The sequence below is a fragment of the Triticum aestivum genome, chromosome 6D (genome assembly GCF_018294505.1).
Source record: "Triticum aestivum cultivar Chinese Spring chromosome 6D, IWGSC CS RefSeq v2.1, whole genome shotgun sequence".
Classification (NCBI taxonomy): domain Eukaryota; kingdom Viridiplantae; phylum Streptophyta; class Magnoliopsida; order Poales; family Poaceae; genus Triticum; species Triticum aestivum.
Genome location: NC_057811.1, coordinates 32,739,872 through 32,758,602, shown reverse-complemented (window position 1 = coordinate 32,758,602; position 18,731 = coordinate 32,739,872). Strand labels below are relative to the sequence as shown.

Here is an 18,731-nt window from a genome sequence, read left to right as displayed (position 1 = left end):
GCAACGGCTGTGAAATCGCTCTGTGTGAAAGTAAGTCAGTCATCAACGCCTTTTTCCCTAACAAAAACGGACCCACTTCCAAAAAATATCATTGGAGCTCTCCCAGGACTCTATTCCCTAGGAGCTTAGCTAGGTGTGTTTGGTTGTAGTCATGGAATGGAATGTCATGGGTCCAACCCATTCCTAGGCCTCGTTCTCGTGTTTAGTACAAAGGTGAAATGGTCACCCCCTCGTATATATTCGACATATATAAGAAACAGGGTGAGGCCTGCAGACCACCTTACAACAACTACATCTCGACCCAAGCGAGAAAATGGGAGCTCCTTGAAAAATACATGAAACACGCCCCCGCCGCTCCCCCACGTGCCCTTTTTGTGGGGCGGTACGCCCCATGTTTTTTCCTTTTTATTATTTAAAATAACACAGTGTTTCAAAACAGGTCAAAAAATTTCAAAAAAATGTGCTTCTGAAAAAATATTCAACAAATCATAAAATGTTTGTGATTTCAAATTGTTCTTCACTTATTCAAAAAATGCTCATGATTTCGAGTAGAATGTTTGTGAAAATAAAAAATGCTCATGATTTTTAAGAAATGTTAGGGTATAAAAAAATTTCATGAATTTGAGAAATTGTTTGCGAATTAAACAAATGTTCATGAATTTTAAAAAGTGCGCACAAAATTGAAAATTTACTCGTGTAGAATTTGTTCTTAAAATTCATTCATCGATCCATAAAATGTCCATGATTAAAAAAATGTTCATGAATTTCGAAAACTGTTCAGCTATTCAGAAAATATTTTCTGATTAAAAAAAATTCGTTGACTTTAAAAGTTGTTTACAGTTTATAAAACATTTCACGACTTTAAGAATGTTGAAAAATTAGTAAAAATCTCATAAATTTTGGAAATTTTAAAATTTCAAATTAATGTTCACAATTTTGGAATATATTCATGATTTGAAAAATGTTCTTGATTTCATAAATTGTTCATAAATTTGAAATATGTTTGAAAAAATAAAGAAAGAAAGGAAAAGTTCAAAATGGAAAAGGAAAAACAAACATGAAATAAACGAAAATGTAAAATTAGAAGAAGTAATTAAATGAAAAAATAAAGGAAAACATAAATGAACAAAATCAGAAAAATCGAAAGAAAAAACAGGAAAAACCGTATGGGAAGGTTTAGAACCTTGGCAAAACTGAAAAGGAGCTAGTTGGGTCGGCCTAAGTGTACGTAGCGGGGAGTGGAGTGTATGCGCCAAATAAGATTTACCGTGAGAAATATCTGTTGCGCAATAATAGTGCCGTAGCTTTTTATTTTTTTGAGGGAAGCACAATAATAATTCTTTTAGGGGTGCGCAATAATAACTAGAGGATACCTACGCGTTACTGCTAGAATTGGTTGATGATATTTTGGGTTGATAACATGAGAACCAAAATTTAGAATATTTGAGTATGTGTAGTTGTAATAATATTTATTGAATATAAGTGGAGTAATTAAATAAATTGCTTGCATGGTTGAATGTTTTGGTGGGCCTTTTCACATGCATGACTGCATGGTGAGGTGGTCCTTATCCAGTTCATGATTGCATGATGAGGTGGCATGTTTGCATGTTGAAATAAATAAGTTAGTGGGGATTGATCTTTAGGTATATAGGATATGGAAGAAGATTTGAAGCTCCTGGGTGCTCCACGCCTTATATGAACATTGAATTCAAAAAATGCCAAGAAAACTCCAAAAAAATCAGGGATTTTGGTATATCTAACCAGGGTGCCCCATTCTACGTAATCCCATGTGAAGTTTTGTAAAAAACTATGAGGAGATGTATTCTCAGTAAAAACCAAAAATAAATTCTATGTATAAAAAAACTATTTGGATGGATCGTAGTTTGGATTGTATTTTCTTTCAAAAGATACATTTTCTGATATTTTTTCACGAAATTTCACATGGTAGTAGATTGGGCACCTAATTTTGATATCCAAAGATTCCCTTTTTTAGTTTCTCTGGTATTTTTTCAATTTAATATTCATATAGAGCGAGGAGCAGCCAATAGCCCATGTGTATTACTGGTTTCTTTTAGTTCTGGGTCAAATAGAGGGATATTGCGCGCTGTGAGTGACAGCGTTGTGGTTGGGCCAGGCCCACTATGTAAAGAATCGCCAAAGAAACCTAGAACCCACAGGCATCTTCTTCGTCCAGCCTCTCCTCATCCTCCAAAAAAAAAGAAAAAAATCTTCGTTCAGCCGCCGCACCAATCCATTCTTCCCCCGCTCCCCGCGAGCTGTGTGTGCGCGCGCTGAATCGACCTGCGCGTGCGTAGCCATGGCCTGGCTGCCTTCCGGCGCGGCGGGCGGCCCGGCGCTGCGGGGTGCGCGAGCCTCTCCGGCGCTATCGTCGGGGGTGGCGGCCGCCGTCATGCTCTACAAGCGCGCCCTGCCTCCGTCTTCTCCGCTGCACTCCGCCCGCCCGTCCGCCGCGGCTCAGAGGTCAGCCCCCTGATTCTCCGCACGCGTTCTCTCTGGAACGGTGTGCGTGCGTGCCCCCTGAGCTAGATTTTCGCCGTCCCATTACTTCGACTTGGGACTGCAGGCGCCTTCTTCTGTAGTTTGGGGGAATAAAAATGACTGCTTGGGCTATGAAATGAGGTTACACAGAAGCGAAATTAGTAGTAATTTTTGTTAGTGCACTCCATTCGTTTCTGTCTTGCTATCCATTATTCCAACGAAAGCCAGCCAAAAATCAACAGCAGGCTAGCAAACATAAAAGTTCAGTGTTTGGCCAAGAGAGGTCTACAGGACCAGAGGGAGCTACTCTACTGGAGAGGGAGAAGGAGGAGGGGGAGCACCAGAGCAGAAATCATGCGTTGGTGCTGTTGCTGTCGGTGAGCTGCTTCAGGAGCCCTGAGCCCACCACCGCCGTCCGTTGCTGCTGCTGCTTGCTGCCGTTAGGGGGAGTCAGGGACGACAGGGAGGAGGTGAGGAGGAATGAGCACTTCAGCAGGACTGCTGGAGCAGCCTGCAAGCTCGCCGCCGGCAGTACTGGAGCCTGAGGGGGAGGAGGCGAGGAGCACTCCACCGCCCGCCGGCTGATGTTGGCCTGCTGCTGGAGACTGAAACGGGGAGGAGGCGAGGCGAATAGCCCACCACCGTCTTGTCGCCGGTTTGCCGTTAGCTGCCAAGATTGAGTATGAAAGGGAGGAAGAGGATCGGGAGTTGGAGTCTGTACACAGGGATTGGGGTAGGCTAGGGTTAACATATGCCCCTTACTGAGCTTTGACTGGGCTGGACCGTATCTAGGATGTCTCAGGGAACGTATCTGCATTTATTTTATTGCCTATATTCACCGATACTGGCATTGATACATATCGGGACGTTGGGAACGAATCTGTATCGAATACGTTATCCGATACAAATACGCTGGTGGCTGGACATATCGGTATTTTTTAGAAGTACTAATGAACCCCCTTTCGAGAGAATAGAAAACTTCTGCTCACAAATTACATCTGTGCACTTTATTATAGTTGCATTTGCATAGTCACAAAAACAATTGTGCACCTTATTCCTTAAATCACATGAAGACCTGGTTCGGAAAAAGATTCCCCCCCTGTTTAGGTCGACTCAAACTATCTAGTCTGTGTATTTCCTGTTTATTGCACACATTCTTTTCTTCTACATGTTTCCTCTGGAATTCATATTTATGTGATATTCTCTGTTGTTTTGTGATTCTGAAATAACCACTAAGCATATCATATTTATTTTGATAGACTGTGCCATTGTAAATCATTTATTCTTATTATCCATGGTAATTAGCTAAATATAGAATTTTACAACCATTGACAACAATATGCTGAAATAACCACTAAGCATATCACAGGAATTCAAATATAGAATAATCTCCCGGTCTTGAATTAAAAAAAGTAAAAAACGGTCTTGAGCTAAATCTTTTAAATTCGGCAGTATAACCAATATATATAGCATGCTGTTCTTCACCTAATAATATTATTTTTCTATTTTGTTCCAACCCTTTGTTTTCAGTTTTTTTTGTGTGGTAATTCCCTTTGCTTGTGTGTGCACATAATCAAATCGTACTTAGAATGGGCTGAAACACAACACCATCACAAATGAGCCAAAGGCAAGAAAATGGTTTTTGTCTAATAATTTTTACTGATATGTGACCGCAAAGATCTTCTTTACCCATCCAATCCAAGTAGCTCTTCCTCTTTTATCCTAGATTGTAATTATATGTAAGGTGTTAGATGACAATGAAGATTGAGAACCCATTAAGCTTCTCCAGTCTGAATATACTTTTAGAATATGAACTCTGTTGATGCAGCTATATTTATCTTTAAACTATTCATTTCGTTATGCTATTCTGAATATGTCTTCATCTTTGGTACTTGGAATTCAGGTTTTTTTGTCAACTCTTGGAACGAGGGGCTTCTACGGTCTACTTGGGTCGTTGGGTCCATTCTGCAACATGCAGTGTTTCTGTAGATGACAGACCACATGTAGAGTTAACAGATGGATCAAATGTACATTTCTTCAAACCCTTCGCCGAGCATGTCCTTTTGAAATATTCAGCGATTTATTGTCGCATGCATTGCTGTCATGAAAAAACTACTTGTCTGGTGTGCTTACCTGTTGTTTCCTTATTTTCTATTTCACTTTTTGGTAGTCATCATTTTGAACCAAAATTTTAGCATATTATTGATTGCCAAGATTCCTGTGTGTTATTTTTGTTTTGAGACCATATTTTGTTGGTGTCTATTTGTTCCTCTAACTTCTCTTGCCCGACCAATCTGATTCTTGTATGTGCACCTATATTCATCTTTAGCTTCCTCAAAGTCCTAAGATCCCGTTTCTCTGTATAATGTATTAAAAAATAATCTCATGTGTATTGTCTAGTTTTTTTTTGCATTTTCACTTGAATTTTCTTTATAGCCAGAGTTTCTGCTTTGCTTAGTGGTTATATGATAGGAGTGTAGCGGGATTTACTTTGCGGGTGTCACTGGGGTCGTTTGTAAGTATACCGAAGCTGCATAATCTACAAGAACCGTGGTGCTGTATTATACTTGACCAGTGCTAAATAACAAGGAGCTGGTTAATAGTGTAATATATATAAACCTCAAGTGCTGTGAAACTGAGTTTCTCTACTTCTGGCCTAATTAATTCTTGGCACCTCAAGAGCTGACATGTACTTGGTGCATTTTCTTATGTTATATGAAATTTCACACAAGAAGACTTATACTAGGCAAAAGTTACTTCCATTAGCACACAGTATATTTACTATCAGATGCATCATAAGTTTCTTTTGTTTGCTATATATATGCATTCAGGGAGAACTTCTGCAAAAGCGTGAAATGGTTGGTGCATTTCAAAGAATACCTATGGTGATGCCTGCAACTGATATACTTATGTCAGCACAAAGAAAATCAAGAAATGTGCCACCCACGAAGGGTATTCTTCAATTTAACATATATTTTTTAGCATTTTTTTCCTTCGTAGCTACTATGACATTTCACATACAGTTCTGGGTCACCTATTTTGTTCTAAGATCCATTTATTCTGCAGGTATACAAAACATAGCCAAGCGTGAAAGAAACAAAGGTGCAAAACAACTTGATGCCTTAATGAAGGTAAGTCCTCTATGTTGTTGCACTGCCAATTCAAATAGTTCAACTTGGTTACTGTGAGCTGTTTTGTTTTCTAGGAACTTTCGGTACCACTGAGAACTTATACAGAGAACTTCCCTAGAAGGAGAGATTTACATCCTTATGAGAGATCTCTCATTGAGTTGACCTTTGGGGAGGGATATTATGAAAAGGTACTGTTCTTATGTAAGTTGCCCCTCCCGGTTCTGAGTATAAGCGCCGGACTAATGATTACAGAACAAATGTCAAAACTAGCAGTGTTGCTATCTCTTTCAATTGTATTTGTCATGAAAGTTCTTCATATTACTTCTTGAGTTATTGTGATTTTATTGGTAGTGCTATGGCAGGTACTAGGGCGAGTGGATGCTCTTAGGAAAAAGATAACTTCTGTCGGGAAGCAACATGCTTCTGTCTGTGCTAAGGTTAGCGTAGATGCAGACCTTGTGGGGCTACCCCGTCTTCATTTGTTGAAACCAAACATTATCCTGTCTTTAATAACTCAAAGAAAAGGAAACGGCATGTTCAGAAAAAGCACCACCAAAATTCAGTAATCAGTTAATCACATAATGAAGTATCCAAGTACAACAGCCTAAAGAACAAATGCAATAGGGTAGAAGAGTGAATAGAAATTCAATGCGACACGAACATTACAAAAAGAACAGAATCAGACCATCTGCCTCCAAACTGGTCACACCCATATGCTCTGTTAACTTCATTCCCACCTGTATCAATATTGTATCATTGCAACTATTCATGTATTGTTTTTACTAAGCATGACAAGTGTCTTACAAACACATTTGGAACTAGTAACTATAACCATTGATGACACATAAAGCCATTTATGTTTCAAAGTTAGATTGGCATTCTGATAGGAAATGATTACAATGAGCACATAATGTAGGGAAGATGATCACACCGTATATGAACTGACATGCTCTGTAAGGTACTTTGGTCGTCCACTATGGGAATGAGGACAATTCAACAGCCTTTTAGTATGCTATTCATTGTTGTTCACTTACTAAGCCTAGATAGCCAAACCCTAAATTTTGTGAGCTTCTTCTCTTTCAACAAAATAGTAGCATAAATTTTGTAAATTTGATTCACGATCTACATTTGATATTGACAGTCTTTGACGAAGCGTGAAGCAGAGGAGCGACTCACTGAGGTTTGTTCAAGTTTAAGCACATATAAGTTCTTCCTAGACCCCAACTATCTTTTGTTTTTCGTTCAAATGTATAATCAGTTTATTTACACTTCTTTCTCTGTTTGATGAGTTGTTTGGTTGCCTCTAATATTTTGTAGGGCCGGAAGGAACTTGAGGAAGTTTTCCAGCGTGGTCAGAATGCAATTGAGGATTTAATAAACGTTGCAAAGGTAATATTCCATACTTTGTCATTGGAGATTTTTGTGGGCGAAAAACCAAGAAAATTGCCTCATAATTTATTTTTTTCATACTTATTTAGGCTTCTAAGATTTCTATTTTGCTTATTTAGACTGATCAGTAAACTATTACAGGCTCTGCGTTCTATGCCAGTTGTTGATCCACATATACCGACACTTTGTCTTGTTGGATCACCCAATGTGGGGAAGTCATCATTAGTCCGCATATTATCAACTGGAAAACCAGAGGTGAGCATATCTCTAAGCAGTGAAGATGGCAATTTTTTGTACTCTTGTCTTATTCAGTATTAATGCTGCTTTTTCTAATAGTTCCTCCATTGTATAGCACTAGGGCTTCTTGTTTTAGATTAACATCAAAGCACAAATGTTCTACTTTACTTTTAACCTATGTTGACAATATTCTTTGTCTGGCCTTAGCCTAACTGAGTACCTTGTAGCCTCATTCTACTCTCCTTTCTTTATTTCAATATAATTTTGTGTTTCTGATTTCTTATTCTACCTCACCTTTCTGCAGGTCTGCAGCTACCCTTTCACAACAAGAGGGATTCTAATGGGTCATATAGTATCCAATCATGAACGTTTTCAGGTTCAAACATATGCATTTCTATTTTCTCTACTCTTCAGGAAAAAAAATGCTTATTTCCTCCTTTCCATCTAAGATCTGATGCCACTGAACAACCAAAATATTTGTAGGTTACTGACACTCCGGGGCTTCTGACAAGACATGATGGTCAGTCAGACTTCCCTTATTGAATTAGTCATCGTAGGCTTTGAATAAAATAAATATGGGAAATTGGAACCAAGTAGACGAGGACGAGTACGTGATTCCCTTTTACATAAAGTTTGCAGTGCCATGGTTCTAGTTTTCCCGCAGAATGTACATTCATAACAAAATGCTCTCTGGTAAGTAACATTTGTCAACACTATATAAGCCTTTCTTGGTTGGGAAATGGCCTTTGGTTCATGGGTTTTTTTTTGTCAACCTGATATGGAAAAACAAAATAATTAAAAAAAGCAAAAAAGTTCAGTAGTTTTTTTTGGGGGAATAAACATGACTTTCTTTTGCACTAGTATATTAACTTCTGCAAATAAAAACCACCGTCGACTTCAGGGAGAATTTATTTTTATTGCTTTATTCAAGTCACTATTCACATTTTTTTGGTTTTCTCTTTTTTGCCCTGAAGTCAACAGGGGTTTTTCTTTCGTGGAATTTTTTGGTCAAGTTTATTTCAAAAGTATTTTCAGAATTTTTTGATTTTATATTGAATTACTACTTGTTTCCCCATATACGGTGTATATACACCCAGGAACCAAACGTCGGCTTGGTTCCAACTTGTTCAGAGGATTGGGTCCTTATATGTTCTCCGCACCCTACTTTAACAAAAATTCCACGTTCTGTGCTAGGCTTCATTGCACCTGTATTATACTGGCATTTCCTTTATCACATCCCTTATTTTGTGGTTGACAGATGACCGGAATAACATAGAGAGATTGACGCTGGCTGTCCTTTCTTACATGCCAATTGCTGTTCTCTATGTCCATGATCTATCTGAAGACTGTGGGACTAAGGTGGCTGATCAGGTGCATCTTTTATTTACCTCTCCATTTTTTTTTCTGTCACTTATAGGTTCTAGCCTCCCAATACCAAACAGATGATGCAGTCAGCCGGTCAGCCCATCAGTTTCGCATTCTCCTACTTGATTGGTTGTACTAAACACAACTTGTTCTTCCTCCTTTGCAGTACATCACGTACAAGCATATAAAGGAGCGGTTTGGCGACCGTCTTTGGATCGACGTCGTATCCAAATGTGATCTTCTGGACAGGGCCACACCCTCCAGGTTCGACGATGCCGCCGATGATGGCGTCGACGATGAACTAAGGAGATACAGAGAGTTTGGACCGGAAGACGCCATCCGGGTGTCCGTGCAGAGCCAAATCGGAACACAAGAGGTCAGCAAAACTCATGGCTGCCTCGTTAGTTATGAATCGTCTCATCCGAGCCTCTTATACTGAAAGCCATCACCATGTGTACTCCAGGCTAATATGATTGCATCTGTGGACTGTCTTCCTTTTTTCCCCAGCTAAAGCAAAGGGTGCATCATCTGCTAACCTCTCAGAGGGCCCGGATCAAAGCCGATGGGGGCGACAACGAAGAAGCTGTCGGTGAAGTTAGATGAAAAGGGATCGTGTTGGATGTTATTGTTATAGCTTAGCTGTTCTTGTGGAGCTGATCTGGTCAGCCTTATCTCATGCAACATGCATGGCGCATCACCCACGATGGAGGCATTCAGTCAGCCAGGTTCCCTGCCTGGAGCGTCGATCAGCTCGAGCAGTCTTCTTCACGGGCTTCTGGTCCAGCGCCGTCTTTCTCTTGATCGGTGGACGCCCGAGGTCAGGCTGGCTGCTGCTTTGGAAGTAGACCTCTTCAAGCTTCTTCACCGACCTGTATGTACGACATTTTATATAAACAAAACGGCCCTCCATATGTACTCCCTCCGTTCCAAAATAGATGACCCAACTTTGTACTAAAGTTAGTACAAAATTGAGTCATCTATTTTGGAACGGAGGGAGTATGAATGTATTGCCTCCTCCTTAAGTTACTTGTCTCTAAATTTGTCTAGATACCTATGTACTTGACACAAAAACATGTCTAGGTACATTTGTATCTAACAAATGTAAGACAAGTAATTCGGGACGGAGTTAATGTCATGTACTAAGAGCTACTTCAGCAGAGTCGACATATCAGACTGAACTTCATAATAACAGTCTGCGGGGCATTTTCTTTTAGAAACTCGGTGCAGCAGAGTGGAAAATCCTATACGACACACACTGCGTCAAAATGTCGGTGTATCGCACACTTTTTCTTAGCAATCAACGAGACGGGCCGGCGCATTAGAAGCGTTCCACCGATCCCGGTTTTGGGAACCAGCTGGTTTTTCCCGGTTTTGGGAACCTTCTAGTAGGTTCCTGGACCGGTTTTTTCTTCTTTTTTTCGTTTTCCTTTCTTTCTTTTTTCCTGTTTGTTTCTTCTTTTCTCTCCTTTTGTGTTCTTTTTTCTTTCTTTTTTCTTTTTTGTATTTTTAAAAAGCTTGATTTATCATAGATCGTTCGACATTTCAAAAAATGTTTCCATTTTCAAATTTTATTCAAAAATTCAAAAAATGTTTGTGCTTTTCAAAAATTGTTCAGAAATTCAAAATTTCACAACTTCTCAAATTTTGTTCAATATTACGAAAATTGTCTCAAATTATAATAATATTTGGGTTTTAAAATTTTGTTCAGGAGTTTAAAAAATGTTCACAATTTTAAAATAATGTTCATGTTTTCAAATTTTGTTCTGGGATTTAAAAAATTGTTCACATTTTTCAAAAATTGTTCATGCTTCGAATTTTGTTTGGAGTTTAAAAAAATGTTGGTATTTTCAAATTTTGTTTGGGAGATTAAAAGAAAGTTCCCATTATTCAAAAATATTCCCGTATGCAAAAACTGTCTTGCCATTCAAAAAATGTTCTAGTTTTCAGAAAAATGTCTGTATTTTCAATTTTTTTGGGGGGGGGGGGGGTAAAAATTGTTTCCGTTTCCAGAAATTGTTTGTGTTTTTTGAAATGTTTGAGTTTTTTCAAATATACACAATTTCGAAAAGTGTTCGGGGTTTCATTCAGAATTCAGTTTTTCTCCAAAATAATATTACGTGTTCAAATTGTGAAAAACATTCGTATCGGCGCTTGGTTTGGTTCTTAAGTATTTGTGCTGCCCATTAAAACACCTAGCTCGCTACCTCAAGTTGTAGGAGTACTGGTACTTGTGAAGCACGTGGTCTTGTATTCGAATCCTACTTGGCGTATTCTTTTTTGCGAGCGAGCATTGTAACACCGATCTAAGAAAAACTAGTAAGTTAAACATGATGGTAAGTGCGATTGTATATCAATAAACCAGGTTATAATGTACAAATATATAAACTTTGAAGTCATATATCCACTACCCCTTCCTCCAACCTTCCCCGTATGATAATCAATCATCTTATTTACTTACCTTCTGAACCAATTTCACTTTAATTTACTACTAAACCTCTATCTCTATCTCTACCACTTACAAAGAATGCAAGTAAATTTCATGTTTCACTTTTCTCTACTACTTAAAAAGAACGTAATGTTCCCATTTCATCTTTCTTCTCACCACCACTTCGTCCAACCTTCCATGTAGTATATGATAACAATCACCTTAATTTTTATACCTTTTGAACCAATTTCACTTTAATTTACTTACCAAACTTCTAATCAACATATAAGGTAATTCACTGTCAGAATTTGATGAACATTTATTTACCCAATCACACTATTATTGACAGATAAATCACAAGCTAACGTACTAGAATATTTATATCCCGTTGCAGCGCACGGGGATTGTTCTAGTTTTCAAAAAAGAATGCAAGGTTCTATGTTTCACTTTTCTTACCACTACCCCTTCGTTCGATCTTCCCCATATGATAATCAATCACCTCAATTTACTTACCTTCTTAACCAATTCCACTTTAATTTTCTAGAAAACTTCTCATCAATATAAGGTAAATCGCAGACATGATTTGACAAACAATTATTAATAAAATGGCGTTAATATGAGTAGGTAAATCACAAGCTAACTAGAACTTCGTTGCAATGCATATGCATTGTCCTAGTAATAAAATAATAGGCTGGCAACATTTGGCAAGTATGCATCTCCAACAACAAAAAGAAAAACAATCGCTAAGGAAAAAAACATAAAGTAACTGAAAATTAATAATGATGGCTGCAATGGGTTTGTTTGCTTTACAAATTTGGTTCCTCTATGCCAACCCCTTCTCTTTTTCGTAAGACTGAGGTATAGGTAGGTCTAAAAAAGCAAAGAGAGAGAGAGAGAGAGTCAAATCGCACCATCTCTATAATAACTAAATGCCTTTTTTTCCTCATGAGGTTGTCGGAATTATTCGCAATAAAATATTGGATACAATTGAGGAGGTCTTATCAATGAAATTTCCATTCACGCAGGGTCTAGGCATAATTCCCAACCCATTCTATATAGAATTGTTTTCATTCCTTCACAAAATAACATAATAACAAACATATCTTATTCTTATAATTATAAATAGATTGATCCGCTTTTGTTCGTATCTTTCAAACAATAAATCTAGTGCATCCCTCTCTGGAAAATACATGGATGAACTCACATACATATGAACCCACTTCGGAAAACACATTTCTAAATGTCAAATTATTCTGAAAAAAGGTTGCATGAGTACATCTTTATGTTCTATGTGTTCATCGGAAGTATAAAGCATCTCAAACATAATAGAAATTGCAATGAGATTCCAAGACTAGCGGATGACCACCACTACCGTCAGAACGAGCCGCCGACGCGCCCTGGATCCATATTCGTCGCCGTTGAACCGTTGCATAGATATGAAACACCCGATACCAAATCTTGCCACATAACGAGAAACCCTTACCTCACCATCCCAAGGAGATGACAGGAATCTAGGCCGGAGCTCCGTCGACTACGTCCATACAGACGAACTCGAGGAGGATCGAAACCCGAAAGACAAACTTGAAGAAGAAGCGCTGCCATCCGCCTGAGCGTAGCACTTGCGAGGACTAAAAAAACCCAACCTAAACTACTAACCGAAGCAAAAGCACCGGGATTCCACTCCCCACCACCGACAGCTGGAGTGGCAGGCATAGGGGGGCAAATCCATGGGCTCAAAGGGAAGAGTTTTGGCCTAGCCGTCTATGGTTAGGGAAGAAAACCAAGAGGAAGTCACCTTTCAAGCTTTACACGTTCCCTACTACCTATACTATGCATGAACGTACATGCAAGTATGTACCGACTATAATAATGGAAGAACGCACACACTTATCTGAGCCGATATGAAATTAGAGCAACTCTAGCAGACCCTGCATTCGGCACAAACCCGCATAATTCCGGTGATTATGCGGGCTCGGCCCATTTTTCTGGCCAGACCAGAGCCCGCATCGGTGTCCGGCCCATAAATTTTTTTGCCGCAGCCCGCAAACGCAACCCCCGAGCCACTATAACTGCGGGTTTGCGGGGCAGATGCGGGTTGAAACCCTATCCTCCCGCTGCCGCGTTCCCCTCCAATTCCCCACCGCGTCGCTCGATTTCTCGCCGCCGGCGAGCCTTGAACCACCATGGCCGACTCAGGGGATGAGGCGGAGCGCCGCCGCCGCGCCAGATCTGACGTTGCGCGCAAGCGGGGGGCGCGTCGGTGGCTCAACCAGGGTGGCCGGCCGCCGCCGGCATTCGACCGGCGTGAGCTCGACGAGTTCGAGCTCGAGCGCGCCCGTCGCCGTCGCGCCTCCTCCCGCAACTGGTCCGCGGGGAGCTCATCCGGCCACTGGTCCGCGGGGAGCTCATCCGCGGGCGCATCGAGCTCGCGGCTCGTTCCGGTGAAGAGGGAGCCGGAGGAGGCCGTGCCGGATGCGCCGCCGCGCCGAGGCGTCATCGGACCGGAGGACTACCTCCCACCGGGGCAGGAGGAGCTCCTCGAGCGCGTCGTCCTTGAGCGGTCGGCGAGGGAGCTGCAGGAGATGGAAGAGCGCATCCGGCGCGAGCTCGATTACGAGTAGCTCTTCCTTGCTTCGGGCCTCACGGCATTGCAGGCGCAGGCATCGAAGGAGGCCGACCTGCGCGTGATGAAGGAGGAGCAGGCGAAGCTCTTCGTCGACCTCGGGTCCGACTCCTCCGACTCCGACTGATCACCGCCGGTGGGCAGCTACCGCAGGAGCTCCGGCGAGCTCAATTTTGTTGCAGTGATGCGGTAGCGTAGCCCTGTCTAGCATATCTAACCTCTATGTATGTATGTGGCGTGTATGAACTTATTATGCAAAGAAGAAACATGTATGCGAGCGAGCTCCGGCGAGCTGTTGTTTAAATTTCTCGCGCGAAACAACTTTTTTTTTTAAATTTAGGGGTCCGTTTGCGGTTTCTAGTCTGCCGCCGCAATTTTCGGCCTGCATAATCGTCCCCGTGCAACCTGCAAACACATTTTACGAGTCGGCAAAATGCGGGGTCTGCTAGAGTTGCTCTTAGTACAGGCATGCACCTCTAATAATCGGCGAGCGAGCATATCGATCGGCCCCCTAGGTAGCTAGGATGATACTATTTTCATTCAGCACCAATGTGCACTAGGATCAATTTGCTTTCGGTTTCAAATTTTTGATTCCATGGGGGCAGCTGCTGGCTACTCAGCCTTTTACAATATCGATCTGTCCGATGCAAGCACGCGAGCGAGACGAATATTGGACCACGCCATTGTATACTCTACTGAGAAGTCTCGTGCCACAGTACTCCCTCCGTTTCTTTTTAGTCCGCATATTAGGTTTGGTCAAAGTCAAGCTTTGTAGAGTTTGACTAACTTTATATTAAAAAATATAAACATTCACAATATGAAATCAATATTATCAGATGCACCATGAAACGTATTTTCATACTATATAGTTTTAGTATTGTAGATGTTCATATTTTTTATATAAATTTGGTCAAATTTTGTGTAGTTTGACTTTGACCAAATCTTATATGCGGAGTAAAAAGAAACGGAGGGAGTACTATATACACCGTACTGACTTATTACTTTGACTATCCAAAATAACACCTTGACCATATCATCTTTGTTACATTAAATATCCACCATCAAATATATTTTTCAAAACATTTCCGTGTTGTTTTAATTTTGTAAGCGAGTAAACATTGTACGGGAGATTCATGGTCCAAACATGAATTTGGACACTCAAACTACGCCTTATGTTTTAACTTTTGAAGTTTTAACACGTTGGGATTTTCCCTCCGATCCTGTCCAAGACAACTATATAGCGAATGCACTTAACCATAAAATGTTTTTTCATGATAATACATGTCTATTTATATGATAAAGATCATAGTATAAGCCATGTAAACATCGATTTGACAAACCTGAAAAGACAACAAAACGCTAACCTTTGCATAAAGAAATACCAGCCAAGAAAGGAAATTACAAGCAAGATGGAAGAATCATCTGAGTCTGGCACCAATACCCGTCACCTGCCTATGGCACCAGCATAGCAGCCACCAAAGGAAAAAATGATGAATCACCTCCTCACTCAAGCTCAAAGCGGCTTCATCACTGATGTGCAGCTTTGCGGATCTCGAAGGTGGCTCAAAGGTGAAATCATTATTGTTGAACGAATCAGACCGGCGCAACACCCTAGACACGCCATCGAACCCTAGATCTGGCACCCCCGCATGACTAAGACATCGGAGGAGACAACCATACATGTCATCCACGAACCATGAACCCAACACACGATCCACCATCTTTCAGATGCCGTCGATGCAGACCACAATCTGCATCCAATCCTGGACTATCTCCCAAGCTCCGTGTCGGCGCTGGAGCAAATGCTGTCGCAATGGCGGAGCCCGAGGACACAAGTCCACCATGAAGATCCCGCCACCGCCACGTCATCCTTACTTGAACAGACTAGTTTCCAAATCCATCCCCAATCATAGGGCTGATCGCCTCGTCGGGGAAGGATCTAAATATTCTTTATTTACTGTCGCCATCGTCGCCACCGAAGCCAAGATGAACAACCTAAAAACCTAAACTACTATGGCCTAAACTATTCACACGCATGGATCCGGCGATCCCCCTCACCACCGATAACCGAGGTCGTCGCCGGAGGACGGTGACGAAAGAAGATGCTCCTGGCGGCTGCGTGAGGACGCCCTTTCTTTCTTTGCGAGGAAGAAAGAAGCACAATTTATTTCATTGTTTGGTGCTACAACCATACACCCTAAAAAAAACTTCCAACTAAAAAGAACACAACCATGTATAAAAAACATTTCACTATACCAAATTCTCGTGTCTTTCCTAATCCTATGTTTGGGGATCATGCGAATCAAAAAGTCCCATAAACTTGATGGAATGACCATCCTGTCCAAAAAAAAACTTGATGGAATGACCACACATGGCCACCTCCAGATTGCATTCTGGATGTGATCGCGGACGAGATTCCGAACTTCGTTTAAGTTAATAAAGCAGCGACATTTACCCTAAAAAAAAGGCCACACATGGCTACCTTGTGCAGTCATGGCAACATCAACCTATCATAACATTGCTAGGAATGTGGAATGAGATTCAGTAACCAAAGGATGAGCAACATCCAGCGATTACAATTTGTGAAAAAATGACTCAATTAAAGTTTAGATCAATCAAACAGAAGATCCAGTTTCATAATTATCTTGTATAGATTGATCGATTGGACCAAACAGAACTGGTTAATCTTGCAAGAAATGTGAATTCATTATAAATATTTCTCAGCAATGTCAGGCTTCTTGTGCTCATACACTACAATTGCATACATACATAACCAATATCAGTAACTAGTTCAAGTTAAAGGAACTTTGTGAATTATGCAGGGAGGATATATAAGCATGCAATAATCAGAGAGGATGGAGTATATAAGAGTCATACACTTGGAGAGTTTTGTTTTTACTGTATGATCACTAACCAATCGCAGTAAAAGGAGCTCATTTATAATTCCTCGTACATGAATCGGAGCAAGCAACTCCAAGATGATTTTTGGCAGATACTAATAAGCAAAGCAAAATCAGATATTCTAGTTACTTACCAGCTGCTAAATATATGCAACGCAAGTCTAGTTATTGGCAGGATGGATTTGGATGAGGATGAGGGGAGAGCTAGCTGATCTTGATGCTTGGGGACGTCGACACGGCCACTGATCTGATCCTGAAGTCCTGATTGATTGATGCTAGGTAGGTAGCTAGTAGGGCGGCCGTGCATGCGCCGTCCATTCCGGCGCTGCATGCCCACCGCCTCCCGGCATCAGGTTCGGCGGCACGCCGTACACCGGCATCCCCGCCGCAGAGGGGTCGCCGGCCATCATCTGAGGGACACCACCGCCGGGGGCTCCGTGCATGCGGGCGGCCTCCAGCTGGTGATCCTCCTCGGCGTCGTCCAGCGGCAGCCGCTCGTAGGTGGCGTTGGCGAAGGTGGACGCGATCACCATGACGGGCCCGGCGGCGGTGAGCGCGCCGACGACGCTGCCCCCGACCACCTGCCCCTGCCCGCCGGCGAGGTACACGGTGAGCCCGGTGGACCCCGGCGGCGAGGGCCCGGGGAGGAAGGTGCCGGAGAGGGAGAGTATCTCGAAGCGGCCGCGGAGCGCGACGACGGCCCCGGGCGCGGCGGGCTGGCGCAGGGCGACGTCGGCGACGGCGCCGGCGCCGCTGAGCACGCAGACGCCGCGCTGCCGGCGGCGGGAGAAGTGCGCGATGGCCTCGGCGACGTCGGCGCCGCTGGCCACCTCCATGACGTGGCTGCGCAGCGCGTTGGGGCTGTCCCGCGTGACGAAGATGGGCGGCTTGGGCTTGTTCTTGGACCCCGCCGGCCGGCCGCGCGGGCGGCGGTTCGCCGGCACCACCACCGCGCCCTCCTTGGGCTCGGGCTCGTCGTCCTGCCCGCTCCCTCCGCCGCTGTGGCTGCTCTCCCCGTCCGCCTTGGGCGCCGCCATGGCGTCCTCCAGCTGCTGCCGGTTCTGGTCGCCGGCGAGGCCCGATGCAGCTGCTGGCGCCTCCGTCAGCCGCCCTTCGTCCCACCACCTGTTGGCCATCTCTCCACCTAACCTAACTCTCTGTGCTATAGCTTGCTTCCTTCCTCGATCTGGTCTTCTTCTTCCTTGTGTAGTTTCAAGGGCGGCTAGCAAGCTTTCTTGATTAGTTGACTTCTTGCCGAGCTACTTCACCATGATGCCCTGGATCTGAAATTGTGCACACAAATGAAGATCAGAGAAGCTTCATGTCAAACACACAAGAGATCGAAGAAAAAAACATGCTACAAATATAGATGTGATTCAGCATATGTGTGGGGATTGGGAATCAGCTCCTTGTTAGCTTTTGATTTCATGACCAAGAAGAAGATGGAACTAAAGGGACCGGCCGGGATCAAAAAACCCGGTCGATCTAGCTAGCTAGGAGAAGAAGGATAACTATGTCAGTACCTTAATTACGCGCCATGAAATTGCAGCTAATCAAACCAGCTAGCTCCCATCAATCGATCTAGTATGAGATTTTGGTTGCTCCTTTTTCTTGGGGGGTCGAGAAAGCTAGCTAGCTAGAGGGTAGAAGAGGAAGACCAAGACTTGCTTGTTGCAAGCTGAGTAAGCAAGCTTTGTCATGGAGAGGTGTGTTGATGGGTACCTTCTGGCTCTACTTGTTCAACACCTGCCTGCAAACTAATTTGTTAAGTTAAATATAGATCCATCGATACGCATGTTATGCATACTAGTATGTACTACATATGATCAGTATGTGTACATGATGACATTGTTTTTAAATTTGAAAAGGCTAAGCGCACCCCTAAGTTGGTTTACCTATATTTTACAGTGGGTAACGTGGTGGGGAGTACAACTCCCGGACATACAAAACTGAGAATACTTTGTATGATTGCATGGACCACGCTATACGTACTCTGGCACCATTTTTATAGCAAGGTATTTTCAAAGATGCATCTGAGAATGTACTTAAAAATTAAGCTAGCTATCCTGCTACCATCACATGTGGATTTTTGCACATATTGCCAGCCCAACCAACCAGTTTTTTTATGTCAAAGGTAGCGTATACTTTTCAACGCCCTGATT

At 42.4% G+C, this 18,731-nt stretch overlaps 2 protein-coding genes across 2 annotated transcripts; one reads left to right on the top strand and one right to left on the bottom strand.

The window, feature by feature from the left end:
• The first annotated feature begins 2,188 nt into the window (after positions 1-2,188).
• LOC123143284 (GTP-binding protein 4) lies at positions 2,189-9,834 on the top strand. Its single transcript, XM_044562147.1, has 14 exons — positions 2,189-2,481; positions 4,403-4,526; positions 5,331-5,451; positions 5,566-5,630; positions 5,705-5,818; positions 5,993-6,067; positions 6,772-6,810; positions 6,948-7,019; positions 7,161-7,274; positions 7,561-7,632; positions 7,740-7,776; positions 8,515-8,627; positions 8,788-8,997; positions 9,129-9,834. The coding sequence occupies exons 1-14, from the start codon at positions 2,318-2,320 to the stop codon at positions 9,222-9,224; spliced, it is 1,416 nt and encodes a 471-aa protein (XP_044418082.1). The 5' UTR covers positions 2,189-2,317; the 3' UTR covers positions 9,225-9,834.
• Positions 9,835-16,556: 6,722 nt separating this feature from the next.
• On the bottom strand, positions 16,557-18,337 carry LOC123140923 (AT-hook motif nuclear-localized protein 20). The gene is made up of 2 exons (XM_044560188.1): positions 18,093-18,337; positions 16,557-17,852 (listed from the first exon to the last, which is right to left on the bottom strand). Exon 2 carries the CDS (start codon positions 17,703-17,705, stop codon positions 16,857-16,859), a length of 849 nt encoding a protein of 282 aa, XP_044416123.1. The 5' UTR covers positions 17,706-17,852; positions 18,093-18,337; the 3' UTR covers positions 16,557-16,856.
• Between the last annotated feature and the right edge of the window lie 394 nt (positions 18,338-18,731).

Excerpts from the sequence above, each read along its gene's own strand:
- LOC123143284 (XM_044562147.1), top strand. The coding sequence starts at position 2,318 with ATGGCCTGGCTGCCTTCCGGCGCGGCGGGCGGCCCGGCGCTGCGGGGT. Across the intron at positions 5,452-5,565 it reads AAATGTGCCACCCACGAAGG|GTATACAAAACATAGCCAAG; the intron begins GTATTCTTCAAT and ends TTTATTCTGCAG. Across the intron at positions 8,628-8,787 it reads GGACTAAGGTGGCTGATCAG|TACATCACGTACAAGCATAT; the intron begins GTGCATCTTTTA and ends CCTCCTTTGCAG.
- LOC123140923 (XM_044560188.1), bottom strand. The coding sequence starts at position 17,705 with ATGGCCAACAGGTGGTGGGACGAAGGGCGGCTGACGGAGGCGCCAGCA.